The following is a 12,105-nucleotide window of genomic DNA, read 5'->3' on the forward strand; positions in this document are numbered from 1 at the left end:
TCACCTTATGTGTTTCAGACTCACCCAGAAAACTTTTCATCGGACGAACAAAATGGATAAACCTCTCACAATTCCAATCGAATAAATCTACTTAACTTACTTTTACGATTCGAGTCAAACCAATTAAAATAGGTTTTCCGATCCGTATACCCCAATACAGGATAACCTATTGTATGGAGTCTAGACGGCTCTCGTCTAGGAAACTCTCTGTGTATGGGACTCTACAGAAACCTAAAGCGTGACATTCCCAATTTCAGTAGGGGTACTTTCGTCAAGTAAAATACACTTATGCGCAAATTAGAAATCAGGAAAATCGCTGCCGATCCTCTCGATCCGTGGTGGGCTCTGTACTCTGTTTATTACGCACGGCGTGTGTTTGTTAGAAGTCCTGACTTAGTGGTTATTGTATCCAACATTCCTTCCTTAGCTTTGATCTCCCTGTTACGCTCTGGGTTTCAAGCTTCGAAGTTCGAACCCTTGAAAACGCAAGTAGCGATAAGGAATGGTTAGAATTGAGAGCAGAAGATGAGACCGACTTTGGTTTCTATTGTTCGACTGTGAACCGCCAACGGTTACATTCATTCCCTCTGGGGTTTTTTCCACCTCCTCACAACTTCTCAAATGTTATTCTTTCTTCTACTTCTTCCCAATTCATTTGCAACGTTGAAGTAAATTGCAATACCCCCGCCAACAGTCTGCGAAAGCCTGGTCCAGGTACAAATTGTAGAGGTTAGCCGTCTCTTGATGTTTTTCAAAGTTTAGACTCATTCTGTTCATACTGTTTCTTCAGTTAAAAATCTGTCTATACTGAGCCCACCCTTATTAGTTTGTTTTCCATTGTTCTTGATTCGTGAGGATTTTGGGCATATGCAAGATGGTTTTCTTCTTTGTTCTCTAGAACCTCTCCTTTAGAAATACCGTTTCGATATTTATTTCTGGAGATGGTAAGATTTTGCAGGGCTTGAAATAGTATTTAAGTAAATGCCCAATTTGATGAGAGGAATAAAAGCATCCTCACAGGAAGGAGGTGCTTGGTGGAGTTATTTTCTGCCCTTAAGGCCATCTTCCTTTTTCTCTTTATTCTGAAAATGTGTGTTTTGACCAGGATATAATTCTTCTGGTAATTTATTCACCATCACGAAAACTACGAGGTTTTAATTATTCGTATCATTGCAATTTACTCTTGCATACTGACATCTGTCTTGTGCATAAGGCATTTTTTATAGGATTTACTCCTTTACACTCTGCAATTATTAATATCCAACAATGGCCATCTGTTCTGTATAGTCTTAGAACTTCGGTGTTGCCCGTAGTTTGATGTTTCTATTTTTCACATACATCGAAGACTGTGTATAAAAATTAGAGCCGTGTACATGTTGAAAGACCATATAGTACTTTGTGTTTTTCACTCTAGTAGTTTTGGGGCCTTGAAGAATCCTTCCGTGTTGTGTCATTTTGATTCTGGCAGCTGAATAAATGTATAGTTCTGCTTCTGCCATAATTGGTGCATGATTCAATGGAGAAAGCATTATGTCTTGTGGCTGTATTTTAGTTGTAAGCACTCCAAATTTGTGGCCATGGATGCCTGGGCTTGAACCCCAGCAACCGAGCCTCACTACCAATAAATTAAAACTCAATTTGCTAGATTCTTTTCTGAATTGCAATTGTAACAAAGACCTATCCAGATCTCTGTAAATTGTTTCAACTTGAGAAAATGTCATACTAATCACATATGGAGAACTTTAGAAATTATCCCTGACTAATTGGGTACCCTCTGCCCAGTGCAGAAGATTTTTGCCATTGTTGAGTCTGCAGTGGATCATAATGTATGCAGCCTTACCTTCCGCTTCATGGAGAGGCTGTTATGGACTTGAACCCACAACCTCCAGTTCACTATGGAGCAACCCTTACCATTGTTTTTGAGGCCTCTGTCTCGTTATTAAACAATGATTTTATTCATTCATCTTTAACTAGAACAACAAACTCAGCCTTGTCCCAGCTTAATGGCTCCAGATCCAAACAAAATGTAGTAAGGAAAACTGTGTTTTAACCAAAAAAGGGGGGGGGGGAAAAAAAGACAGCAATAAAGAGAATTGGAAAGTGGTATATGAAAGAGAGCAAGAAGAAATAAACACAACCGAGCATGTGCCCCCCAATAGGCTATTCCTAGGACATACTTGGCAGGAGACCTAGACTATAGGGTATGGAAGTCCTTCCTCATCATTTCCCCTATGATGAGGTTCAGTGGAGGCCTAGGGTTGCCCAAATTAGGAGGAGTGGTATGCATTAACTTTTAACCATTTCCCTAAGATTTCACTTCATGCCTAACTGATTCTACTCCTGTCATGAGTAGAATTTCTTAGCCAAAAGATGCCATTAACATTGGTTAGTTCTGTTCTTGTGACCGTCTATCTTGACTAACTTATTGCATGTATCTGTATGCTTCTATGTATATGTTGTGCTGCTGTCAATGAAACAGAGACAATGCTTACATGTGAAATTTTGTGGTTCCTCATTCATTTCTTTGGCTTGATTCTAACTCTACAGTCCATTGTTGCTTTGCCAGAGAGATGAGAAATACTCTTAACGAGTTAGAAAAGAATCTACGGTCTTTCCTCTATGTCATCTTTTTATGAACACAGTCTATGTAATATTCTAGAAACTTATATAAAATTCCTTCCATTTATCCACGATACCAGTAGTACAATTTAGAAACCTGGAAGGTCCAGGTGTAAAAGGTTCTTGAAGAATGCAATAGTAGGATTGTCCAATGCCACTTAAATGGTGTATTTTAATTGTGAGATCAATAAAAAAAATGGTGTATACTTTCCTTCTTTTCAACTTACATGTCTTGAATTCTTCTACTTGTGTAGCAGTACATTATAGTGGTTAGATCCTGCAACAGAAGACAACCACTGTCCATTGCCTGATTTTGTTTGCAATGAGCCATGTTTGTGTCTCCCAATTCCACATCCTCTGCCAGAAGGCAGTGGCAGCTCTGCTGGTGAGAAGAGAGTGTGTCAGTGGCATTGCCCGATCCTGCTCTACCACTAGTTCAGTAGTGACATCTCCATCGACACAACTCACCCTTTCTCCAAGGACACCTGTGGTAGTTGCTTCCCACCTAACCCCCTTTACTGCGCCACAGCGCTCAGAAGAGTGGTTTGAACTACGCCGGGATAAGCTGACGACTAGCACATTCAGCACAGCTTTGGGATTTTGGAGAGGCAACCGCCGATCTGAGCTGTGGCATGAGAAGGTATTCACATTGGATGCTGGATCCACTACTGCTGCTAGTAAAGCTGCCATGGAGTGGGGTGTGCTCAATGAGTCTGTTGCGATAGAGCGGTACAAAAGCATCACAGGTCGTGAGGTTAGTCACCTTGGGTTTGCAGTGCATTCACAGGAGCAGTTCAAATGGCTTGGTGCATCTCCAGATGGGCTTCTAGGATGCTGTCCTGGGGGTGGGGTCCTTGAAGTGAAGTGCCCATATAACAAAGGGAACCCAGAACTTGCGCTGCCATGGTCAGCAATGCCATTCTATTATATGCCTCAGGTGCAGGGTCAGATGGAGATCATGGATAGAGAATGGGTTGATTTGTATTGCTGGACTCTGAAAGGTAGTACAACCTTCCATGTTCGCCGCGATCATGAGTATTTTGAACTGATGCATGGGATTCTGTGGGAGTTTTGGTGGGAGAATGTTGTACCTGCAAGAGAAGCTTTGCTGCTTGGGAAGGAGGATTATGTGATGGCCTACCGACCAACTCCCACTCACAAGCAGACAGCGTTGGTTATTAGTAAGAGCATAAAATTGGCTGCTGAGTCGAAGATGATATGCAAGGATATTGCCGGCCACACAGAATTTTACAGGTGTGATCGGCCTTCAGTGCAAGGATGACAAATTGGTTCAGTCATTATTTGTCAATTTGCCTAGGGGCTGTTGTGTATTTATGGTTCCTCTGGGTTATGATTTGTAAGGATATGGTATTATTTTACATCAGCATATCTCCTAATGTTCTCAAGATTTATGACTCCGCTTACAGCAGGAACCACACTCTCCCACTGGAAGTCTACCATTGTACTGGACATCATCTACCTGCTGCAGAAGTCCATCAAATGTTCATTCTCATACACTCAAAGGAGTATCAACTGTGCTGCTGATACCTTGGCCCGGAAAGCAGTGTCGCTGGGAGCTGCAACCACTTGGCCAAATTTCTTGTCTTAGCTTGCTCACTTATGTATTAGGGACATCCTTGAGCTTTCTAGCTCCTCTCAGTAAACTTTGTCTTACGAAAATTATGCATTCTCAAGATTGGGTTCTGCTTGTTGCTTAGATGGTCTAGAGAGACATTAGTTATGAAAGTTGACGATTATCCATGTGAATATCTTGATGTAAAAAATGTTATGATCTTCTCTTCCGGCTGTCTTCCTCTTTCTTTTCTCTTTATTCTTACAAAGCTATTTAAATTTCTCTAAATTTCCATGTTTTCCTTTCCCATTTTAGGATGTTAATTTCGCTCATGTAAGTTGTCATATTATTGTCACATTTTTATATAAAATAATTTTCTCGCGCCTTCTACCGATAAAAATTATTATCGTATTACATTTATTATTGAAAATTTCACCCAAAAAATTTATCTTCGAAAATGTGACAAAACTATTTAAATTCTCTAGATTTTTCCATGTTCTTTTTCCATTTTAGGATGTTACCGTACATGGTTTAACCATGGATTTTAACTTTCTACCGAAAAAAAAACAATGGATTTTACCAGGACTAACCGACAATAAATCGTATTCGGACACTAGAAAGTTGTATTTTTATTATATGAAAGTTGTAAGTTGTAACCTAAATGCGTTAATTCGTGACCGAGTCTCTGATCTTTCATAGATATTACATTACATGTAAATTCATAATTTCGATCGTAAATCCTTTGTCTTCGTATTTTCCCCATCGAGCCGATCGAAAGACGGTAGCAGCGGCGAACGAACCTGGTATAATTCTTTCTCTCTTTAGCTCACCACCTAAAACAGCAAGTCATAATGGTTAGCGTTGATCAGTGAAGCAGATGAACGCCATTTGTAATTTTTAATCGTTACTGAAAACCTCCCTGAGCTGTAAAGCTTTATCGTTACTAGGGTTCCTTGTTTCAGAAAGTTTTCCTTAAGCTTGAATGCTTAATTGTCGTGGCAGCTTACTATTTTGATCGCAGGAATTACGAGTCTACAACCAGCATGGCTTTAAGGACGAGCTCAAGGAATTTGGGAAGGAAGCTCTCGTGCATGCTCTCTCGAACTTCTTTTCTGCACACTCATGCCACCAGCTTCGGTAAACAAACCCCCTCCCCCAACCTCGTTTTCTATTTCTTCCTTTGAAAGTTATGATTGGGATGCTTGTGAATATGAATTCCTTTCACCAGTCTTCGGTTCTAGTGGTTGTACTTGATCGAAACTTCAAATTGAGTGATTTATTGTTGTGGAATCGGATTCTGAAAATTTTCCATATTTTGTTCCATTTATAAATCTTTGGTTTCGTTACAAATACGTATTTTTCTTTTTCTTATTTAGCTTCTTTTTTTTTTTTGGGGGGGGGGCCGCTGGGGGTGTTAATGGGAGCTCTCTACAGTGTCATTTCCCTTCTCCCGTGGGTTCATCTACGTGCTAAGTATGCAAGTAAGGGTTAGGGTTAGGAAAGGGAACTGAATTCAGTTTTTGGAAAGAACTGCGGAAGTTTATAATCATGATTTTATAAACTACTAAAACACGTCACATGCAATATTTGCTTTGTTTTTCAATTAAACGATTGAATTTGAAAGCAGCACAAAATATGCTATAACCAAATTTGCAATGTTTCGGAGTTTGTTACACAATCATGTGAGGTGATGGCAGAATTCACTTTAGTGTTGTTTTGATTCATTTCCCTGGCAACTAGAGCCACTGTGTTAATAATGCTTTTTCAATTCAGAATCAATTTTCTATAGTCATAAAATATTTGTTATTAGATATTAGTGAGTGTTCACTTGGTTGGTTGAGAGAAAGTTCCACACAAATAGGGAGAGATGTACTTGATATATACGAGGGTTTGATATCTGAATCATGAAGCTGTTATATATGTTACCTTTAATATTGTCCCTTGTGTCCCCAAAAAAAAAAATCTGACGAATTAAAAAATGAAACATTTCTCACTTTTCCATTTCATATTAATGATTTTTCTCTATCAACATCTTTGTTCTCATTCCTGAAATCTACCACAACTGTTCGCGTTGTTCCTATTCTAGAATGTCAGATTTCTATCTTGTATTGCAAAGTGATATCCTGTACCTTTTGCTAGGGCCTTTGCTTACCAGCGAATGCCCGATTTTGGCCTTGTTAATGTTATTTTTCTCCTTTTCTTTTATCTTCTTGAGTTTTTACATACCAAGCTGGGAATGTATTGGTTGGACTATGGAAGAATATCTTGGAGCCATTAGAAAAGGCCAAATGCACATGCACTATTGCTCTACCAGGATGCAGATCATAGCTTATCCAGATACTGTGTCTGCTTATGTTTTTGACATGACCTATCTAATTATCACAGCAGGTTCTGTGTTAGACACCATATACAGTATCTCATAGAATATTATATCGCATTGTTCTTTCTATCTTGGGAATGCTGCTTCAGTCTGCAAACGATTAATTTCGTTTTTTGTGTTTGAGTTCTCTATATGTGCTTAAAATTTTTAATCTTGATGATGACTGACACAAGATACATGCACTATTTAACTAAGGGACTAAAATAGAAGGGGAGAGGAAAAACATAATCTAACCCAAGTTACAATTTATAGGATTTAAAGAAGTATCTGAAGAAGAAAAGGCTAAAATGGTTGGTAATGTATTCAGTAGCGTTGCTTCCAGCTACGATCTTATGAATGATTTGATGAGTGGTGGACTTCATAGATTATGGAAAGACAGGTTAGCTCTTCTATGTCTTTCCTGAATATATTTTTTTTGTTATTCGATTTACCTGCAGTTTCCCCACATTTCTTCTTCAATGATTTCAGGTTGGTCTCTAAACTGAACCCGTTTCCTGGAATGAAGCATCTTGATGTGGCTGGTGGGACAGGTTAGCTTACTTTATGCATCATTATACACAAAGAGTTTGTGCAACATGTTGGGTGAATAAGTTAGGGGGCAACAGTAATGTTTAGAGACAACAAAGTAAAGGGGATAAAGACAGTTTTCAATGATGCTATATAAAATAAAAGGAAAATGTGAAATCTTGAATAACTCCAAGATAAATGTCAAGGTTAACAGAACTGTGTAAGCTGTGTGGTATTTATACCAAGTACGTAAATGAAGCCTGAATTTGCTTATGCTGTGACCACTATCCTAGGACTGAGGTCCTCTTACATTAAAACCATATGCTTGACAGTTGAAGATGCATATATTCAGAAGGTTCATTCATCCCCTTCCCTCAGCAACTGTCTTTTGCTTTGCTATTTTCAAGGATTTTGGCTCTCTTGTTTCTTACACGAAAGAACCGTATCGAATCAATGATTCTTTTATCTATTGTTGAGTTTGATAGGAATTCTCATGGAAATGTTTGGAGCAATTTATTGATGTACAGAGGAGAACTCTTCAGGCCTCATTTGGATCTAGGATGGGATCATCTTATTTTGGTGCTCTGTGGTTTTTGTATGCTTTACATAATGCTCTAAGATGAATTATTATGGTATGACTTGTTTGTAGAGAAAAAGGTACAACTGAAGCGGAGCTATTAAATGATCTTAAGTCAATTAATTGTTCAGGTGAATCATTTTCCAACTGAAAAGCTAGGAAAACCAATTGAGTCTTCTTGAGAGTCTGGACACTTGATTTTCTAACATACGTTTTATCACTTAGATCTTCATCTTTCCTGGAAATGCCCATCTTTGTTGTCTTCTTGTTACAGTACATGTTTTATTCGTGGCTACTTGATTTACTTTAACTATTTCTTTGCATTCCTTAGTTGGAAACTTTCTTTAATTTGCAGGAGATGTTGCTTTTAGGATTGTGGAGACCATCAATAGCATTAGTCGTAGAGCAACACAATATAACAATGAGAATGACTTACAACTACAGGATGAAACTCAGATCTATGTATGTGATATCAACCCAAACATGTTGAACATAGGCAAAAACCGTGCCGTTCAGAGAGGTAAAGTGCAAGTGACTTATAAAAACTTTTTCATCATTATTTTGCATCATCTATGCGCTGTTCTGTCCTAGGACGGGAACTAGTTTACAGACAACTGAAATTCATCTATTGACATTATAGGGCTGGTTGAAGAGTCCTCTCTTAAATGGGTTGAAGGAAATGCAGAAGCCTTGAGTTTTCAAGATTGCTCAATGGATGGTTACACAATTGCATTTGGTATTAGAAATGTGACACATATAGAGAAAGCTCTTGCTGAAGCCTATAGGTATATATGTGGGATCACTTTTATCTAAGCTCCGACTAGTGGATGTTGCAAGTCCTAAAATGGATGGGTCCTGCTGCAAGTTGCTCCATTATCAGCAAGAATTTGCAGTCTGTATTGTATGGTTACTGAAATATAGGACTGAATGGACCCCTTTCTTTTCTTTTTTTTTTTTTTGGGGGGGGGGGGGGGGGGGAGAGTTCAAGAGGCAACTTGTTGGAAACATTGTAAACTTAGAAAACTATCTTCTTGAGTGAGGATATTGTACCTTGAATAATCAGGGTGACTAGATAGCTAATAGCTCTCGGAAGCCATTGTGGGGATTGAATGCATCAAATTTATTTCCTTTACATTTTTCAGAACAAATTTATCCTTGCTCATCTCTTTTCTTAATGTGTTGCAATTGGTTGTCTTTTTCAGGGTACTAAAACGAGGAGGAAGATTCCTTTGTCTTGAGTTGAGCCATGTGGAAACTCCTGTCTTCAAAGAGTTGTAAGTTTCTCCAACTCCTAACTTGAGGTGGCTTTTCATTATTTGTGGACCCAAAAGAAGGTTATGACATGGCAACTCATACTTCTCACTTGTACAGTCACCTATGATATGAATGACCATGCTGAACGTATCTGGGCACTGTCGTGCTCCTTGTCTGCCTCTGGGTTTTTACCCTATATATGTCAGAAGAAAATACCTATCTTTACTCATTTACGGCCATTTAAAATTTGATACTAGCTGGAATGCTAAAGGGTCCCCCCCCCCCCCCCAAAGAAAGAAAGAAAGAAAAAAAGGGGGGGGGTCCCCAACCCAGAGGAGCTTGATGTTTTAATCTTCTGAGTTACTAGAATTACCCATGACCTTGAATTCACTCTGTAGAAATATAACATGCTGCCACATGCAACTGAACTGCATTGTATTAATGATCTATGAAGTAATGATTTGCCCTATTTGGTGGCCTATTCCAGCCATGACCTTCGTATTGCTTGACTTCTTGTAGGTATGATTACTACTCATTTTCAATCATCCCGGCTGTGGGTGAGTTTGTTGCGGGTGATCGGCAATCTTACCAATACTTAGTTGAGAGCGTTCGTCGGTTTCCCTCCCAGGTGAAATTCAAATTTCTTAGTACACACTATTCTAGCTGGTATTAGTAGTCTCTCTCACGTGCAGCCCGCTTGTTTGTGCTTTTTCTTATTTCTTTTCTTTACCCTTTAAGTTCCTAGCTTTGGCGATCCAAACAATTAGAAGTAGTCAGAAAAGGTGGGATTCAATCAACGGATGTGAGGGCACAGCCATTCTGTATTTGAATTATGCTCTAAATAAAGCAGCTTAGTATGCTTTATCATCACAAAAAAATCATAATGCTGGAACATGCAAAATGAAGACAACAGAATATGAAAGACTTTAACTGAGAAACTGGTAGGACCCCTCATGTCTTACCGAAAAAAGGCAAGTGAAAAAACAAATGAATGGTCCCCTCATACATGCAAAGCTGGATTAATTGGCCCATTCATGTTGTAGCTGTAGATGGTGGGCTCATCTAAGTGAGCAAGCATCAATTTTGACCGGCAGCAATCCAATGTCCTGATATCCTTGGTTGGGATAAGACTGAGTCGTTTTTTTTGTTGTTGTTGTCGTGGGTTTATTAAAACAGTGTAGTGAGCTTATTTTAGTTCTTATGTTTGAATGTGTGCATGATTGAAACAGACTCTCAGCATAAATTATTAGGGTAAAGTTGCATGTGAAAATTGCACCTAAACTCTGCTTGTGTGGAAGCCTTCGGCACTGGGTTTTGCCCTTAACACCCTCCCCCCCCCCCCCCCTTCTCTTTTTAATGTTTGGCGTGTATCTTTAATTATTGTTTTAATGATTTATACATATGTAGGAGAAGTTTGCTTCAATGATTGTAGAAGCGGGATTCCAGAAGGTTGACTACGAAAATCTTGTGGGTGGAGTTGTTGCCATTCATTCTGGGTTGAAATTTTAGAGGACACAAATTGAATCGTGAACAAGTTTTGGAATGTTTTGTCTACTCTCCAATTCGATCAGGGTTTTTTGAACTTAGAATTTCATCTGCCGAATGAGAATGGAGCCTTCTGTGTAACAAAGATCGCTCTGATGTTCTCCGGGCTAAATCCTTTGTATTCTGGTTTGTTTCCATTGGTCAGTAAATAACAGCAGCAATGAATTTTGTCATGTTGAGGTCCAACCCATTGAATGGTTCACCTATACAGAATCCAATTTGCCTAATCTGTCTTGTTTTTTGGACTAAAACAAAGGGCATTTCTTATTTACTTGTCTGTAATTTAAAACTACTAATATATTTATTTTTGTTGAGTGAGAGACGTATGCCAATCCTAATGTTGCCACTTCCCTCAACTCCTACTAAGATGGCCTAGTTATTATACTTAATCTAATCCTACTGCTTTCGCGGACGGATGGCTTAAGGAGAATGTTCTAACTTTTCAGGGCTACAATTGCTTTTATGGACATACGCAAGGAGTGCTACTTTTTGCCCTTGTGAAGGAATTAATCTCTCCGCCCATGGTGGGAAAGCGTCGCTAAAACTGGAGGCTGCGTTAGAAATTGATTTGGCCAACCAAATGAGTCTCGCTGAAACCGCTGATGACTGTAACGTCGCATAAGTTTGACCAAGCAACAGAAGTCAAATGCCGCCAGGACCGTCGGCAGCGGCCAGCTGCTGCTGCCGCCGCGAATAAAAGTTCACCATTCCACTGGGAAAGCGTCGCGTTAAGGGTACCTTTTCACTCGCCATAGAGCGTCGCTAAAACTTGGTGCGATGTTATTTGCGCAATGGGAGATTTTCGTCGCTAACATCCAAATAACCCATTGTAGTTTGTACATTTGCGGGCTTTAAACCTGCCCAACAAGGCAACCAAAAAAAACTGGGAGAATACCAAAATGCCCCCCAAATTAAGGGGAGCTGTTACATCTTTGATGTGAGCGCCGATCGTGGCATTGCGTCCTGTGAAAGTGCTTCTACCATTAAAATCAGTCAGGCAAGCAAATTTCCGTTGTTGACCAAAATGCCCGTAGAAATTCAGCAACGCGTAACTCATCTGTTTCAGTTCCGATTTGAGCACCAACCGCACGAGTGCGTCTGTGACGGTTGCTTCTACGCAGATTTCTACCGTTTTATGCTGGAAAACAACCAATTACTATAAAGACTAAAATGCCCTTAAAAAAATTCAGCAACACACAACTCATCCATTTTGGTTCTAATTTGAGTGCATTCGCGTCAGTGGAGGTTGCCGCTATATCAGCAGACCTCAACTATTTTACGCAAGAAGATGGAGAACAACTCCAATAAATCAAAATGCCCCTCAAATTTAGGGGAGCTGTAACATCTCTATTTCACTTCCGATTTGAGTGAGTGCCAATCGCAGCAATGCGCCCTTAAAGATTACTTCTGCCAAGAAAATCATCCAAGCCAGCAATTTTTCATTGTTTTACGCAAGAAAACAATGAATGACTCAAAAATACCAAAATGCCCTTAAAAATTTAGTGACTCATAACCCATCTGTTCTAGCTCCGATTTGATTGTTGATGCCTTGCATTTGTGACAGTTGCCGCTACCAATGGAACTTGCCATGCCAATAGATCTCAACTATTTTTCACATGAGAAAATTGAGAAGGCAGCACCTATATTTGT

The 12,105-nt window shown here is 39.4% G+C and overlaps 2 protein-coding genes across 5 annotated transcripts; both read left to right on the forward strand.

The window, feature by feature from the left end:
- The first annotated feature begins 271 nt into the window (after nt 1-271).
- Nucleotides 272-4,526, forward strand: LOC149020061 (uncharacterized). 3 transcript variants are annotated; one of them, XM_089148087.1, is made up of 2 exons: nt 272-729; nt 2,877-4,526. In XM_089148087.1, exon 2 carries the CDS (start codon nt 2,942-2,944, stop codon nt 3,899-3,901), a length of 960 nt encoding a protein of 319 aa, XP_089004213.1. In that variant the 5' UTR covers nt 272-729; nt 2,877-2,941; the 3' UTR covers nt 3,902-4,526. The 3 variants fall into 3 exon arrangements, with proteins under 3 accessions (XP_089004213.1, XP_089004212.1, XP_089004211.1); XM_089148086.1 differs by having other exon boundaries at nt 272-714; nt 2,874-4,525; XM_089148085.1 differs by having other exon boundaries at nt 272-714; nt 2,877-4,525.
- A 328-nt stretch (nt 4,527-4,854) lies between these two features.
- Nucleotides 4,855-11,090, forward strand: LOC149020062 (S-adenosyl-L-methionine-dependent methyltransferases superfamily protein). Of its 2 annotated transcripts, XM_089148090.1 has the most exons (9): nt 4,855-4,995; nt 5,214-5,329; nt 6,825-6,951; nt 7,041-7,102; nt 8,012-8,176; nt 8,297-8,441; nt 8,859-8,930; nt 9,430-9,538; nt 10,318-11,090. In XM_089148090.1, exons 2-9 carry the CDS (start codon nt 5,236-5,238, stop codon nt 10,417-10,419), a joined length of 876 nt encoding a protein of 291 aa, XP_089004216.1. In that variant the 5' UTR covers nt 4,855-4,995; nt 5,214-5,235; the 3' UTR covers nt 10,420-11,090. The 2 variants fall into 2 exon arrangements, with proteins under 2 accessions (XP_089004216.1, XP_089004215.1); XM_089148089.1 differs by lacking the exon at nt 4,855-4,995 and having other exon boundaries at nt 5,005-5,329.
- The last annotated feature ends 1,015 nt before the right edge of the window (nt 11,091-12,105 follow it).

The sequence above is a fragment of the Hakea prostrata genome, chromosome 3 (assembly GCF_041222555.1).
Source record: "Hakea prostrata isolate BN-2017 chromosome 3, UWA_Hpros_2, whole genome shotgun sequence".
In the NCBI taxonomy this organism is placed as follows: Eukaryota; Viridiplantae; Streptophyta; class Magnoliopsida; order Proteales; family Proteaceae; genus Hakea; species Hakea prostrata.